At 49.9% G+C, this 16,644-nt stretch overlaps 2 protein-coding genes across 2 annotated transcripts in view; one reads left to right on the top strand and one right to left on the bottom strand.

Moving 5' to 3' along the window:
* Positions 1-16,644, bottom strand: part of LOC122378560 (vacuolar protein sorting-associated protein 13D-like) — a 56,454-nt gene that overhangs the window by 26,893 nt on the left and 12,917 nt on the right. Inside the window, exons 14-30 of the mRNA XM_043359766.1 lie at positions 16,342-16,577; positions 15,717-16,033; positions 15,257-15,422; positions 14,749-14,948; positions 14,388-14,487; positions 13,900-14,098; positions 7,288-7,439; positions 6,809-7,016; positions 6,444-6,609; positions 3,349-3,482; positions 2,912-3,045; positions 2,113-2,482; positions 1,774-1,880; positions 1,414-1,491; positions 1,021-1,214; positions 583-783; positions 71-184 (exon numbers count right to left, since the gene is read on the bottom strand). Of these exons, the coding sequence (XP_043215701.1) occupies positions 71-184; positions 583-783; positions 1,021-1,214; positions 1,414-1,491; positions 1,774-1,880; positions 2,113-2,482; positions 2,912-3,045; positions 3,349-3,482; positions 6,444-6,609; positions 6,809-7,016; positions 7,288-7,439; positions 13,900-14,098; positions 14,388-14,487; positions 14,749-14,948; positions 15,257-15,422; positions 15,717-16,033; positions 16,342-16,577 (3,076 nt within the window). The remainder of the gene's footprint in view (positions 1-70; positions 185-582; positions 784-1,020; positions 1,215-1,413; positions 1,492-1,773; positions 1,881-2,112; positions 2,483-2,911; positions 3,046-3,348; positions 3,483-6,443; positions 6,610-6,808; positions 7,017-7,287; positions 7,440-13,899; positions 14,099-14,387; positions 14,488-14,748; positions 14,949-15,256; positions 15,423-15,716; positions 16,034-16,341; positions 16,578-16,644) is intronic.
* LOC122378528 (replication termination factor 2-like) lies at positions 11,031-12,457 on the top strand. The gene has a single exon (XM_043359678.1). The coding sequence runs from the start codon at positions 11,118-11,120 to the stop codon at positions 11,985-11,987; it is 870 nt and encodes a 289-aa protein (XP_043215613.1). The 5' UTR covers positions 11,031-11,117; the 3' UTR covers positions 11,988-12,457.

Raw genomic sequence — 16,644 nt, 5'->3', positions numbered from 1 at the left:
AAATCCGCCAGACACTAACACGTCCAAGAAAATGTAAAAAAAAAAAAACAACTTAATATTTGCAACTGACCCGCTGAACGAAGTCAGCACCGTGCGGAACTTGAGTCGCGATCCGGTGTCGTTCTTCAGGCTGAAGGGGACGAACGGACTGCGGCGGCGGCTGGCCACCCGCGGCCCGCCCAGCCTGCGGACAGGGTAGGTGGGAGGTCAGTCAGGGAGGAAGGTGGAGATAGCGCAGCGCCGGCCCAGCGTGGGGTCAGCAGATAAGAGACAGATGGCCACCCTCGGCCCGCCCAGTCTGGAGAAGAGGAGACGAAAGGTCAGTCAGAGAGCGAGTGAGATAACGCGCAGCCTGGCAAGCCTCGGAACAAGATAATCAGCTGGGAGGTCAGAAACGGAGGAAAGTCAACCAACATCACACCAACACTCATATGCGCGACAATGTAACTCTGGCCATTTCAAACCGCTTCACCACGTCAGCACTCCTCGTAGCTGCAATCCCTACCACGCCGCGAACACCCCCTCAGTCGCATCGTCCAGTCCTGGCGCCTGTATTCAGGCTAGAACTCCAGCCGCCTGTACCTGTGTCGATTATAGTAGTCCTCCGTCCAGTTGGTGCGAACCATCGAGTACAGCTCTAGCAGAGTAGTCGTCACGTTCACGTTGGCCTGGTGCTTGGAGCGGATGTTGACGGTGAGCCGATCGTTAGAGGTGGGGGACGGTGAGGTGCCCCCGCTGGAGGCGGCAGCAGCGGTCGACTCCCGGCGCCAGTCCAGCTCACACCTGGAACGGAGAGGAATAATGTGTGGATATTCTCAGAGGCTTAGATAAGACATCAAACTTTTGCTTTTTGATTCAAGAATAGGCTCATTCAACCCAGCATGCCGCCGCGAGACTCAAGCCCACAGGGTGAAGGAGCCCATTCACATAAAAAATGAGCCCACTTCACAAAGTGGTACCGGGCATTCGCTGCGAACTTCAGAAAATATTCAGTATGTCCGTTTGCCATTCGATGCTCACTTGAACGGTTCGATGCACGGCTCCCAGCCGGAGAGAGCTCGGTTGTAGTAGTCGCAGGAGAGCTCACAGGTGGCCTCGCCAGCGCCATCTCTCGAGTGGGACACCAACAAGTGGTTCATGCACAGTTCCACCAGGGGTACGTCCGCGTCGCCGCAGTCGTCGATCACACACATTGAGAACGATGACGTGTGCAGCTGGAAAAGATGGCAGCAAGTCAGTCCGATCATATCGGCGCCTGGTAAAACATGTTACGTAAACAAAGACAAGAGCACCGACAACATTTTACAACAGCCTACTGAGCTCTCTCTCCTTTTCGACCTACAGTCTTATGTCCATAGGACGCCGTTCTCCCATCCTCCGCTGGCATGGTGTGATTCATGAGGCACAACTCACGTTGATTTTGCGTAGGTCGAAGAGCGGCTGACTGGGCGGCGGGTCCGGCGGCGCAGCCTCCGTCGTCGGAGACGCGTGCTGAAATAATAATCAACGTCAGTGGCACTGCAAGACGTGCTAACCTTATCATGCAGCAGGTACACCGATGTAAAAGTAGACAGTCTAACCGGAAAAATACATATGTAAAGCTGAACACAGTTTTACTGTATAAAAGATCTACGACGGGGTATATGAAAGCAGGAAATAGAAACAAACATCAATATCTTCGCCAGCAATGTTACACACAATGTCACAGCTCGACACTAGTCAGTGTCTCACTATCCAAACTAGCTGAAGCTTGTCGGCGGGTGTTGTTCTGACCTGTGTGAGCCAGATGGCAGCGTCGTCCAGCCGTCCCTGACAGGCGGCCAGAGCCCTCTCACAGTCCTCCTCCGCGAACCCGAGACGCTGCAGCTGACGCAGCGGGGCTGAAACGAGACGAGTCAGAGTAAGACATTATTCTCGCAACACCACGTAGATATGATACAGGTTAACAATGAAAATAAGAATATCAACAAAACAATTAGATACCCATTCATTGATACAGAGCATGAGCAGCAACCCTTTCTTCTGTCCCTCAGTCACCAACTATTCACCCGCGATATCCCTGTAGATCGCCGAAATCCCGACAGAGCCAAAAGATACGCATTCATCACGCACCTTGCAGGTTGACGGGTTGCGCCGAGAGACGATCGCCGGTCTGCGCCACCGCTCCCGTCTGTTTGGGCAGGCTCTCCATGATGGCCACAAACATCTTCATGTCGTGGTAGCTGACCCGCACGTTCAGCTGCTGCATCAGCACCTCCATGTGGAAGTGAACCTCGGTATCCGTGGCGTCCAGGATGCCCCGCGCGGCGTCCGGAGGCTGCTTGCCGGCTATCTCGATGTTGACAGTGGCCGGGTCGACGATGGAGAGCGCGGTCTCCTGCTCAGCTCCGCCCAGGAGACAGCTGAACAGCTCGCAGTTCTGCAGTTCGCAGCTGAGAGGCTTCTCGCGGCTCTGAGGGCGGTACTGCACGCACGCAGTGGTCTGCGGCAGAGAGGAGACGGACGGAGTCAGTGGACACACAGCTAGGGAAAATGATAGACATAACAAAACATATCACGCATCATCGGCCGCGGTAATCCTTAATAAGTAAATAATGTGTACGTGACCCGACAGCAGCAGACACACAGATCGAGAATCAACAGGATGGTCAGCTGAACTTTAGAAAGGAAAGATTCCGAACGCAGCAGCCGGAGAGATCACACCCACAAGCCTGAGTAGTAAGCATTGAACAGCCTTCGCGACCTCACTTTGAGTATGACGGCGGCCGAGTCGGAGAGAGTGGGGTTCACAGTCACACATTCAGCCGGCAGCTTCACCGGTCCTACGACCTCACCTTGAGTATGACGGCGGCCGAGTCGGAGAGGGTGGGGTTCACAATATCAACTCGCGTCTTCAGAGGCCTGATCTTACCTTGAGTATGACGGCGGCTGAGTCGGAGAGGGTGGGATTCTCGACCAGCACCAGCTCACAATCGGAGACGTTCAGCTTCAGCTCCAGACTCTGCTGCGGCTGACCCAGCACGGCCGCCCGGCGAGTCACCACGCCTGACCAGAAATGAGTGAAGTGTGAACATGAGACACAACGATTTGACGAGAAACGGAATATTTGCGACAACACGACGTTGCGACAGAGAAATGTAAATAGTACAAGCAACGTTGGCACAGACGATGATTGTGCAACGTTTTGCAAAAGAACATAGTTGAAATTGCGCGTTGCTAGAGAAATATAACAAGAAGATGGAGTTCTAGCAGCATTTATTCTACCTCATCGAAATCTTGCGCCGTTCCTTTCAACAGCTTAAAAAAAACAGCTGCGAATCCCCAAGACACCGATAGCCAATGTCTTACCGGCGCCGACGGCCATGCCGGCGGTGGGCGCGGCTGACGGGTTGGCAGGGACGACTGTGGACGGCGCTGACGGGTCCTCCGGCGGCGAGGCGCCGTCAGGACTGGCGTTAATGAATTCGTTCACCTCCCGCCACCTGCGATAGAATGAAAGGAGGGGAATTGGTGAGGTGTATGATTACAGGTGTAATTCCAAGCATGTATAATTCCAGTACCGGAACCAGTGATAGTTGCAAAAAAAGAACAACAAGGAAATTTATTAACTTCTTTACTTGCCTTACTTTATCGAACTACTGTGCCCTCACTAGTTGCACGTTTGCGCGTTGACATCATATCCTGCTGTCCATCATCAGGGCATTTTGTTCTTCTCCGCTACTACTATCCAGGGCCTCGTTTCATAAAAGGAATTACTTACGGCGTTCCGTCAATTATGCCAGATTTGGCGTATTTGATGCCAATTCGGTTTCATAAAGCCGGAGACCGGAGTAATTCACGCCATCGAAAGTACGGAGCTTCATTTACGGCAAATGCTCGATTCCGGACCAATTGATGCCATTTGGGTTTCATAAAACGACGTAATTAACGCCAAATATTTTATCAAGCTCTTGATATCAGTGGTGTAAACTACGCACAAAAATGTTGCGTGATTTTGAATTAATGTGAAGATTCGAAGCTAATTTTTAATATATTTTATAATGTTGAGCCCGGTGAGGAAGAAAGAACAGCCAAAATGAGAAAAATAAACTGCAAATCTTCTGTACCAGTCGCTTTTTGTGCCCCGCTATCGGAATTTTGTTTATTCGCCGCGCCGCGCCACTTTCGAAGTTACTATGCATTTCAGACCCCATGAGACCCTGCTTTTCGGCGATAATTTCTTCAATTTTTGTCCAATTAGCTTGAAATTTTGGCAAACGATATTTCAGCTCAAGCGCCAATTTTTGTCAATATGGTCTCTTAACAAAATATCAAAATTTAGAGCACTTGTCGTTGGCTCGTAATGTTAATCAGTTTTTGCACCCGGATAGAGGCTCGCTCGCTACCGCACCGGATTGGATAGGAGCGCTGGCCAATCACGTTGCGCCGGGCCCAACTAAACTCCGCCCACTGGCCGTGACCGCGATGGGTCTATGCCGCTTCAGTCGGTGTCAGCACCGCGGAGAGGTCGGAGCGGGACCACATACTGGAGACAAGTGAAGCTGGCAAAGTTGTTTCGGGACGAAAGCCAAAAAAGTTATCCGTTTGAGGGCATTTGGTATCCTCTTCACCTTATTTTGGTATTTAAACGTCGAACCACCTCAGAATATTCAGGATGATCAGAATCAAGGTAGGATCTATTGGAACGGACCCGGCCGTAGAAGGAAAGATAGATAGACTCTTGGACTCTGAACATTTATTTAAGCCGGAGTTGCACCTATCTCATCGTCAGGTTGGGTCAGGTCACTACCCGATTACCTATGTATAAGATCATGTGTAAGCCTGTGCTTAACCCAAAAATATTGATATATTTGGCAGTGCCAATCAATGTTTCTGAGGAAGGCGCAGAAAGCAACAAAGTAGGATGAAGACTGAAGAGTCTCGGGCACGGCCGATTGCCTGGGGCATCGCTCCAGCGAAACGACCGTATTCGTGATTCGTGAAGCGGTGCGGGGCGCCGGGTGGGGCAGAAGCGTAATGTGTCGTATGGTAGAAATGGCCTTTATCGCGGTGTCATGTGTGTGTTATATTGTTAAGACGTGCACAAAAAGAAATAGCAATGTGGCAGGCGGACCTTGGGCACTTATACACGAGAACGATCATCAATAAACTCGTATCTTTTTTGTAAAACTTAAGTAACAGTAGGCATGCCCTCAATGGTGAGGAAACTATCTCTAGGCTTTTACTTTTCATGTTTGCATTTCAACACACAAGCTCTGGGGGCAAAGTTAGTCTGGCGACCTCCTCAACCTAAGTCGATGATCAAATGGATTAGTCCTGAAGGTGTTCAATGCTTAGTTGCACCGGGATGATATAAATCGATCACGCCGGCATACATTCCTAATCAAATTTCATATATCAAACACATAAATTGCATCATGTTAATGGTGATTCTGTTTTGCAATTTTGAAGTAGTCTGACGCGATATTTAATCTTACGCAATCATTTGAAATCAACAGCGTCTATTATGCGCGTTTTTTCATAAGCCCCGAATCTTGTGTGGAAATATATATATTTTTTTGTGACTGAACAAGGTGTACGTACATTTGTGATAGATACAATTAGTCGAGGGCTTCAGCTGGTGCGTTACTTATGCGCGCTATTTAGCTCATTCGATGAAATTACGGCTGCAACGACAACTGCACGGCAGCTATGGTCCATGCGAGCCGCCCCGGTGCGACAGCTACCGCCCCGCCCGCTCCACGCAGCCGACTGACCGGCCAAGGTCACTACCCCGTCCGCCGGGAGGGCGGAGCTTAATGGTCACGTGTTTGTGACGTCACACCTACGCACGGGTAGCCTCTACTCCACTGACGAATTTACGGAGCCGATTTTAACATTACGAGGCAATGACAAGTACCTACCCTAAAATTTGATATTTTGTTAAGAGACCATATTGGCGAAAATTGGCGCTTGAGCTGAAATGTGCATTGTGAAAATTTGAAGCAAATTGGACAAATAGTAAATAAATTATCGCCGAAAATTAGGGTCTCATGGGGTCTGAAAAGCATGTAGGCACTTCTGCTTAGCTGGCTTTCTGCTGTTTTTAATATATTGTTTTAATAAAGGATGGTCATCAATATCAATTTTGTTTTTTTTTTCATAAATAATTTTTAAGATTTAAATTCAATATAATTGTTTTATAATTTCTCGCAAAAAAATAAGTGTTGACATGAATTTGTAATTTGTAGGACGCTTGATAAATTACGGTAACTACGCAAATGTGCTTAGTTACGGAGAAGTAAACAATTCCAGTTGTGGCTTTGTGAAACGGCTTTATTTGCGCTCCGTAGTTTGAAAGGGTGTGAATTACGGAAAGGTGTAAGTTACGGCAGAGCTTTATGAAACGAGGCCCAGTATCCACTCTACTCTACTCTTTCCCCGCCAAGCCGTATGTCACTCACCAATCGAGCACACCCATGAGCCGCATGCTGTTGAGCAGCACTGTGAACTGGGCGTGTTCGGCCGACGCTCGGTAATGCAGCTCCGCCTGCAGGCTGCGCTCCGTCTTGGCAAACAGCGGCTGCAGAATCAGGCTGAACACGTTCGAACGCTTGTTGGCCGGAAAATCTAATGGAGAGAAGGGCAAAGTCAGAAATTCGTTAAGAAACTCGGAGAGTCTAGGCAGTGAAGTCTGTGAGCATACCATAATCAAAGTTGAGATTGCTAGCTTCCGCAAGCGTTCCAATCAATGGTAATTTATTAGCACCTACCAAGGGAGTACAAGATGCAACTGCAAAAAAAAACGACAGTCCGACCCAGAACCCACCGGTGAAGCGTGTGTCATGTAGCCGGATCTCCCTGGACATCAGATCCACGTCCTTGGAGGAGTCTGAGAAGCTCTCGAAGAGCAGCTGTGAACGGATGAAGTCGACGCGGGCCAGGGCGGCGGCGTCGTCGGTCACCAGCTCGAGGGAGACGTTCTGCAGGTCCAGCCTGACCGACATGGTGAGCCACACCGTCTCCGGCGCCAGCACCTGGCCGGCGGGGGAGAGGGCCGTGTGGGTTAGGGATGTAGCGCTCGGCTACTGCATGTGACAACAGTCCGGAATATTTTCCGTCTGATTTAACAGTCATATTTACCGTGTCGTCATCTTATTCATTTCTGGCACCCAAGTTTTGTATCTCCAGCCACGACATCAATCAACCACAGAATAGGACCGGATGCTCGATTCCGGTCAGGCTCTCGGTCCCTTCCCCTCCCGCCCCCAAACAGTTTCAGGTTGGCTGCATCGGACCACCGCTCACCGGCACGTGGTGCGGCTGGATGAGGTCGGTGGGCTCCATGCCCAGCGGCTCGCCCAGGTTGTGCACCAGCAGGCCGCGCACCAGCTTGTACTGCGGCAGGTCCACCGACAGGTCCAGCGTCGACAGGCTGCCGCGCACGCTCATGTCTGGCACTGCAACGGGTGAGAGAGGTTAAATCGGGCAGTACACACGCTGATTGTACTGCCAGAAAACTGAGGGCGAGGTACATACACATAGAGCGTGAAAACTATGCTTATTGGACCAGGTTCGCTACAGTATTTCCCTCTTGAGGTGTTTTGAAGCAGGCGACGTCAGCAATCGTTTCCGAGTCTAACATGCAAAAATGTGTCGCCACTTACCTCCGCAAACTTACACATGAATACCTAGGTAGTAGGTACATTGTGCGAACAGGAGGAGTACACCTTTTTGCATTTGAATTCAACCATTCGCCATAACTGTTTGAGGAGCCATTTCGACAATCGGCATTGAGCACAACTATTCCGGCGTGGTGTGTTTCATTTCAGCCATTCAGCAAAACAGATTGAACACTGAAATGAGCGATCTGCAAAACAGTTTAACAGTTCGCCAGACTTCGGCATAGAGCGAGCCAGCTCTGCATGTGACGAATAGTTTCGACTATTGACGATTTGTTTACACACTGTTGAACCATTCGTTCAATGTCGAGTTGTAGAGGAAGATCGCCGAATAGTTTTGCACAATGGTGATTCTTTGTGACTAGAGATTGCAATCCCGGAACGTTTTGCCAATCCCGGGATCCCGAAAGTTTTTATTTCGGGATCCCGGGATCCCGGGATCCCGGTCTTGTCACTAAAGGTCGTAAGAATGATTTCCTACTGACATATATATTTTGCGTCTTTTAGCTTACCACAACCAAAAGCCATCCTTAGACCATGTCATTTGCATTAAAAGCGATTGAATTTGCGAAGGAAACGTTTCGATTTGATTACCATTTATTCCCAATTGGCCTTTATAAATCTGTGCGTCGACCAGTGCGTTTACTATCTCGTCATTAAGATGGGTTCCAGCACATCCACGCCTCACTCACTCTTCGTCTACGCTACTCGTAGTTATATAGCGCGACAGTCTTAAGCCATTGCTGGTAGGTCTGTCTATTTTAAAACTCGCGACCAGTGTACGCCAAATTTGGCAGCTCCCTATTTCACAATGTTTTCAAGACGTCGCTTGGTCACTTCACCTCCTTCCGGTTCCGCTTTGATCACTAATGTCTCTCAGACTTTGCCCCGAAGTCGCTTTGAGGGCAGAGTCACTGACTGGGAGAGCTCCACTCTACCGTCTTCAACGTTTGAATCAGTGAGCTCTGCCGTCACTTGCGTGACATCTGTGACATCTTTCTGCGACACGAGCTCAAAGACTGTCTTGATGACCTCTTTTGTTCCGGCCACGGACGGACAAGTCAGAATCGTTGAACGATCCGTGATCCTGATAAAGATGTTGCAGCACTGATGCTGCAATTTTTTGGCGTTCGGGGCCCTTTTTCGTACACATTTAAGCGGCTTATCCGCTGTGGGTGATACCCGAGAGCTATCAACACGGTCGATTGTGGACGGCCGCTACGGGGTGCCAGCTAAATAGTTTCTCTGCTTTATGTCACGCAGCACCATGAACAGTGTAAATAAGACTCGTGCAGCGGCTGCATTCTTTTTATGGTGAAAAACTGATTTTTTCGGGATCCCGGGATTGGCGGATTTTCGGGATCGGGATCGGGATTAAAATCCTGCCGGGATCCCGGGATCCCGATCCCGGGATTGCAATCTCTATTTGTGACCAACCGCCCATTTGTAGCGCCACCTTTATGGTGAATAATGTGTACAAATGTTTTGCCCAATGGTCAAAAGCTAACGCAAAAAGGTGTAGTAAATGAGAATGGTAACGAACGAAAGCAGCGTTCCAAGACTAAACGTAGTAGGTGAGTAACTATTAAAAGAGATCAAATATCCGTATCATTAAAATTTGTTAACCCGCGAGTTGCTGGGGGGGGGGGGGCGTTAAACGCCCCCACTTTTTTTGCCGGGCCATAGGCTGGTGCAAAAACGGCATTTTGGGTACCTGTAGGGAATTGATTGAAGTTTATTGTGACAAAGTTTCAAAAAAATCGGTCGGAAAATTTTTGAGATATCGAGGTTTTGGTGACGTCATGATTTCTGAGTTTTCGACCAAAAACGGCAATGTTCAAAAAATCATATAAAATCACAGAATAGACATACAGACATGCCGTAAACGCCATTAGACTGCCAATACCATGAACAATCAAATGGCTATCTTTGATTATTGATTATCGTTCCGCATTTTCCAAAATCTTGAACTGAATCTTGGCAATTTCTCGTGACTACTTCACGACCATGATACATGCATTTCTTAAATTGAACTTTTTGAGCCAAACACGTACTCATATGATAAAATGAATGCCACTATCGTGTTCTACGCCCCAAATTACCCATAAAACATGTGTCACAGGCTGCGAATATCAGTTTTGATTTTCGGGGATATTTGCCTATCCGGTTGACCTGACCTTGACCCTGACCTATGCTTGACTGACCCCTACATGGAGCTGACACTCTTGTAGGCCTTATATGATGGATTGTGCATCGTTTTGACAGAGTTAATGACGAGAGGCGCCCATTGCGAGGTCCTGAAGTCCATGCTACTGAAAGCCCGATTTCAGGTGTTTGACCTGACATTGACCCGACCTGTGACCTCAAAATTCAACTTTAAAGTACTCATCTGAAGCGTCTCGTCGCGTTCTTTCGTTTGCCGCCTCGTGCGTTTCGCTGCGCCTATTGGTTCTCGAGTTATCGGCTGGGGGCTTTAACGCCCCCCCCCCCCCAGCAAACGGTGGGTGGCGAAATACCCCAGCAACTGCCAGGTTAAGTATCAGAATTTAAAGGGACACTCCCACCTTAACATTAGTTTTGAGTTGAGATAGCCAAATTGGTGGCCATGGCCTGCAAATACCGGTTTGGGCACTCACAACATCGACAAATGCTTTAATTCGGAGATATGGAATTTCAAACTTGCAGTTTTCGGATTCTAAGGGGCTAGTGCATTGGTATGCCCCCTTAGAATTTGTGACGTCAGCGGAGATCTAACGATTTTTAAATCTTTTACTAAAACGTTTGGTAGCACGCGGTGGTATATGCTGCTTTGCGCGCAACAAATGCCGCACTTTCAAATAAAGTCGCTAGGAACAGCGGAGATCCCAAAAAGTAAACAAAAGTAAAAGTCTAATATCTTGAAAACCGGTGAATATTTTTCGATGAAATTTGGTAGATATTCGTTTTCGCTCTTTCTGAACCGAGCGACATCTTTTTCGTGCCAATTCATTAACTTTTTTGAAGGTGGGAGGGTCCCTTTAAACCCAGGACAAGATCTGCGTTCCGACAGGTAAACACGTAAATCCACGCTGAGCAGGGCTGGATATATCATACCATCATTTTGCAAAAAGATATTACTTGTTGAGGAAGTTATATATTTTTATAAGCTTGATTTTCCTCGTTCAGAGCTGCACTAACCAGTTCCTAGAATTGTTAAAAAAAAACATTGCATAATTTATCACTAAAAAAAAATATGCACAACGGCAGCGATTTAGCTGCCAAAACTCGTCAATAAATAATGCAGCAGCAATTTAACTCCAACGAGTGTGCGCCGCATTCGCCTACTACGAAGCTTTCTTTTTATTGTTTATCGAAAAATTCATTGACAAGCGAGTTCCGTGCGAGGAGGTTGCGCCTGCTCAGGTTTAACGAATATTACAGCTTGGTTTATTGAACCCGTGTGCCAATCAATTGAAAATGGGTTGTGATGGTGGCACTATTCCCCGGAGAGATGAGCTGGTGAGGACCAAGAAACAGGGGGAACAGAAGGACAAGGACTCTGTGAGGAAGTTCAAGTGGCAGAATTGCAGCATTAGTCAGAGCAAATTGGAGAAGCCCATCGTGGCTTGTGAACTGGGAAATTTGTACAGTAAGTCCTCAGTGCTTGAAGTGCTGCTAGATAAAGACAGCAAGCCCATCTTGGCTGAGCACATCAAAGGCCTGAAGGACGTGAAAGTCTTGAACTTGTCTGAGAACACAGCTGCTTCTGTTGGGCCATCCAAGGGCGACAGTATGGTGGATGAGGAAGCCTCAGAGTACATCTGCAATGTTACTGGTCTTGAGATGAATGGCAAGTATAAGTTTGTGTTCCTCTGGTCCTGCGGATGTGTGTTCTCGGAACGTGCCATTAAGATGGTAAAGTCTGAAACCTGCCACAAATGCAACACTCCTTTTACTGATCATGATGTTATAGTTCTCAATCCTGATGATGATGAGCTGACGCAGATGAGGGCCAGGATGGAAGAGAGGCGGGCCAAAGCAAAGGCCTTGAAAAAATCTAAAAGGTCAAAGGAAGCAGAGGAAAGTGCATCCATGAGTACTGAGCCAGCTGCAAAGAAGAAAAAGTCTGGCACAGAAAAACAAGCAAAGACTCTTGCAGGTCCCTCCATCAATCTCCCCAACAACGGCAAGCTGGTGGATCCTGCCTTCGCTAAGGCATCTGCCTCGTACAGTGTTGCCAAAGACAGCCAGAAGACAGAGGTGTACAAATCCCTGTTCACCTCTCACGAGTCTGCCAAGACCAGGCAGACAGCCCACTGGGTCACATACAATCCCCTGTTTAACTGAATGGTAACTCTCAAAAGTGAGTGGTATGTTTGTTGGGAGCTTCTTATCCAGCAGTGTCAAAGATGCAGGTGATGGATCAGTCCACCCAGCTGTGTTGGCTGATTCTTGTACAACAGAGACAGTGTCTCACTGAGTTTGTGTGTCTGTGACTCAGTATGCTGGGTTTGTTCAACAGTGTATGACTGGGCCTGAATGCCGCTGATGTGCCTGCATGTGTAACAGTGGGTGCAAACTTTGCATACAAGGCCACTGATCTGAGGCCACTGGGTGACTTCTGTGAGTGCTGTGTGTGGTTTGTGGACATGGTTGACACATGGTGCTTAGCTTAGTGGGTGTGCATTAACTATGTGTAAAGAAAGACTGTTGCATAATTGTCCTGTAACATGTCACCATGAGCTGTATGTCAGTTCTGTTCAGCGTATTGTGATGGAACAAATGTGTCATTGTCAACAATAAATGTAAGCCGTGAAGCAATCTCTGCTCTGGGATAGGGGCGAATTCTGATGTGTCGCGCAGAGAAAGGTGGACAGACAAACAATGCACAGAGATCCACCATTGAACACTTGGAGACATGGCACACACAAAACTATTTCCAACATTACACTTATCACCCACAAATGGTTGCAACTCTGATGGCTGTTATCACCAGCAACTATCACTTGAGCTAAATGAAAACAATACTCAGCACTCACATTGGAGCTTCAAAATAAAAAAGGGCTGGAGATCAAAATATTTTTGACCACAGCGAAACGTAGATCGTAAGTCAAATAATATTCAGACCTTACTTCGGAAGTTCAGAACCACAATATCACATCATCGTTACGGAGCCGCTGAACACATCCTTAGCGGTCGGGAGAAAGGGGACATGACATTAACCCCGCGTTCGATGGCTCTCGGACGACGAAGATTTTTCGTCGTCCGGCCAATCCCGTTCAAGGTCAGCGGGGCCTTGGCTGCGGTTATGGAACGTGATTGGCCGGACGACGTAGAATCTTTGTCGTCCGAGAGACATCGAACGTGGGGTAACCCCACGTTCGATGTCTCTCGGACGGCGAAGATTCTACGCCGTCCGGCCAATCACGTTCCAGAACTGCAGTCGAGCCCCCGCTGACCTTGGACGGGATTGGCCGGATGACGTAGAATCTTCGTCGTCCGAGAGACATCGAACGTGGGGTAAATGCACACATCCGCCGTAATTGAGCAGATGGAAGTAAATACAACATGAAAAATAAGGCTATTCTGGTTTTGGGAGAAGGCAAACGCAAATTGACTAGCATTGTACCAACCACTTTCCATGTTGCCACTGCATTCATGTCTTATCTTCACATGTAGCTTCCATCGACTCGAAGAACATCAGCATTTATTGGTCGCAGGCAGCACAACAAAAATGACTGATAAATACTCTATGGAAATGGGTGGATTTCTTTTGTCGCAGCCTACTCAATTGAACAAAATTGGAATACACTAGAGTAGCACAAGAAAAAAGCAATGCCAGTGAAAGAACTCAATCACGCAAAAAAACGGTAGATAATTTTAGAAGTTGAATGTAAATAAAACACCTACTACTCAATTTCAGACAGTCAGTCGTTCATTTATTAGAATTGCTATTTGTCTGAGAACTTAAAGCGAACTCTTTTCTCGGACGCGCTGCTTCTCTCTCAGCAACTCCCGGCACGTCTGCTCCCACTCGCCGCCCTCCCCCACTCCCCAGCAGCTCACCGTCGTGACTGAGCGCGGCATGTACGCTCATCCCTCCTATAGCCGTGGTGTTGAGCGCGCTACCCAGGTTACGCTGACCCCCCCCCCCCCCTCACACACTCCCCAACAACTCACCGTCATGGTTGAGCGCGGCGTCCAGGTTACGCTGCCCCCCCCCCCCACACACACATACACACACCCCAGCTGAGCTCACCGTCGTGGTTGAGTGCGGCGTCCAGGTTCCGCTCGACCACCAGTTTGAGTCCGGCCTTCCGTTTGAGCACTCGTCCGCCGGGCGTGGGCCGCACCAGGTACGAGTGTAGGTGGAGGTCGGACGGCCCGGGCCGCTCGGCCGCCGCCGACAGCACGTCCAGCCGCTCGGCAGAGTACACGTCCATGTCCGACAGACTGACCTGTGGGTGTGGGAAAGGAGTCAGAGCGATCGAGCTGGCAGGTAGAGAGGGGCAACTGTTGTGATGAAAGATCAATGAGAATTGAGAAAATTATGTCACAGCGTCAGGTTGTTCTGACAGCATGTTGGTCTTAGCTGTTGGTAATAAAAGCAGATGATAAATTAGACGCTTTTAAGCGCTTCAGCTAAAGAAGTTATCAAGCTAGCTTAGTAGTCCGTCTGCGTTTACATAGACCTAATACATTACAAACAAAATACACTGAGCGTGCTCCACCGGCGCCGTCACTCACCTCCATAACATCCAGCAGACAGGGCACCGGGTCCGGTGTGGCCGGACGGTCGACGCGGCCTGCGCGCAGCACGGGCGACACGCGGCCCCGAGGCGCCGCCCTGACAGGAAGAGAGTGAGGTATCAGCACACACCGCAGCGGCGGCGGTCTTCATAAGACAAATGCCGTACCACCGAAATGCGACCCGCCAGACTTGACGATTGATAACGAAAGCTCAATATTTGTGCTGAAACAGTCACGCCTTAATGTAAAATATTCGACAACATTCACAAACGATCAAATGCCCCATCCCCACGTCCGCGTCTAAGCAGACAGAGTTCATCCTTGCCTCCATAAGTATAGCCGGACAATGCCAACTCACCGTCTGGAGAAGGGTATATCCCTGGCGGTGGCGGCGTCCGGCGGCTCCGAGCCCGACAGACGGAACGCGTTTGTGACACGCAGCCTGCCCAGGTCAGCGACCAGCAGTTGACGAGAGGTGGCAGACAGGGGTAGCAGGAGGACGGGAGAGCCGGCCTGGACGTCCAGAGAGACACGAGAGCCGCGGCTGCTCACCTCCTCCTGGAGAGAGGGAGGGGTAAAGATCAGTTAACAATCACCGTCGTCCGTCAACCACTGCAGCGCGTAAGTGGAAGTTGCAGACCAGTAAATGACAACACAAATCTATGGTCTGAGGCCTAAGGCCTCAGATCCCAGCACCCCAATAATCAGCGACATTCTCCGATTGGGCTCAGTTAACCCACTTTTTTTTTTTTAGATCATTTTAGATTCCTATTCCCATTGGCCCATTTCACATTTACTCACTCCCCTGCCCCGGCGTCTGTCCTACCCATCCCAGCGCGCACCCAGACCCACACGATCTGACGCACCTCGGACTGGAGCCGGTTGAGCAGGTCCTGCAGCTCAGTGAAGTGTGCAAAGAACTGCTGCAGCTCGGCCAGGAAGCGGGCCGTGTGCACGTACTGAACGGAGGCCATCCGTAGTCGCAGCTGGGTGTCGAACTCGCGGCGCAGAGACGGGTCCGGCGACTGGAACCTGACGGCGCGACAAAACGATATTGACTGGTCAGAAAGACAACGGCTCCCATCGTGAGACGGATACATGCCGAATTTAAGCAGCATGAAGCAGCAGCAATAAATAAGCAGATACAATTTACACTGCCGCGATTACACAAAAACCTAGACAGCGAAGAACAAATGTGAAAATACTGTGTAAGTACCGGTAAAACAATAACAAAAGCGTACACTGAACCAAAAAAGTAATCCCTTGCTTAGTAAAAAGTGTATTCTTAATCCATCCGTTCTAAACCTGCACGCCACCATCACCCACTTGACGAAGTCGAAGTGGACGGCCTCGGGTCCGGCGGTGACGAATCTCTCCTTGTACAGAGCGCCGTGCGAGGTGAGATCGACCATAGCCAGTGCGCCGAGTCGGCCGGAGGTGGTCGCTCGCTCGGTACCCGACAGAGTCCGACTGCTGTAGTCGGTGACGGTGGCGCGTGCCAGCGGACCGCTGCCCGGCTGGTTCAGCAGGAGGCTCAGGGAGCGGACCCGCACCAAGGTCTCGGTGACGGCCCCACCGGCGGCGGCGGCCGAGAGAGGCGCCGCGCGAGAGCTGCTCCGGGGCACGCCAGACTCCGGCGCCGGCTGGGGGTGGAAGGGGCAGGGGAGGTGAGCAGTGGGGCGGCTGGTAAAGTCGAGGCGTGGTGTGACGATGTGGGAAACCTAAATACACCTGACAAACCAAAATATGAACATACAACCCGATGGAATCAGTAATCACTACCTCGCACCCTTGAAAGTCGTTTTCCCACATGAATACGCACACGTCTCGTCAGTCAAGTGGTTAGTATTTATATGGATGTAATAACAGTGCCCAATGCAACCACCGTTCTCCAATAAACCCATGACTGCCCCATGCGCCGAGCACCAGTCGTCAGTTGCCTCTCACTGACCGCGGTCGGCGGGTGCGGCTGTCCGTTGAAGAAGTCCAGTACCATCACCCACGACTGCGGGCTGACCACCACGTCCAGACAGTTGAAGTTGAGGTCGACCGTGCGGCTGACGGCGGCGGCGCGCGCGCCAGAGCGCAGCGTCACCGTGCACTGGATGAGCGCCTTCTCCGGGTCGGGCGCCGGGCGAGTCGGGGAGCTGGGCGGACTGCGGCAGCCCGTCGAACGCGCGCCGCGGTCTGCAGGGAGGGCACGGGAGGGGCGTGGTCAGACTCAGTGCACAACGATATCTAGGGGAGGGGAGGG

Source organism: Amphibalanus amphitrite, unplaced genomic scaffold (assembly GCF_019059575.1).
Source record: "Amphibalanus amphitrite isolate SeventyFive unplaced genomic scaffold, NRLGWU_Aamphi_draft 000061F_arrow, whole genome shotgun sequence".
Lineage (NCBI taxonomy): Eukaryota > Metazoa > Arthropoda > Thecostraca > Balanomorpha > Balanidae > Amphibalanus > Amphibalanus amphitrite.
Note: the sequence above shows the minus strand (reverse complement) of the source record. Positions and strands in the feature narration are given on the sequence as shown.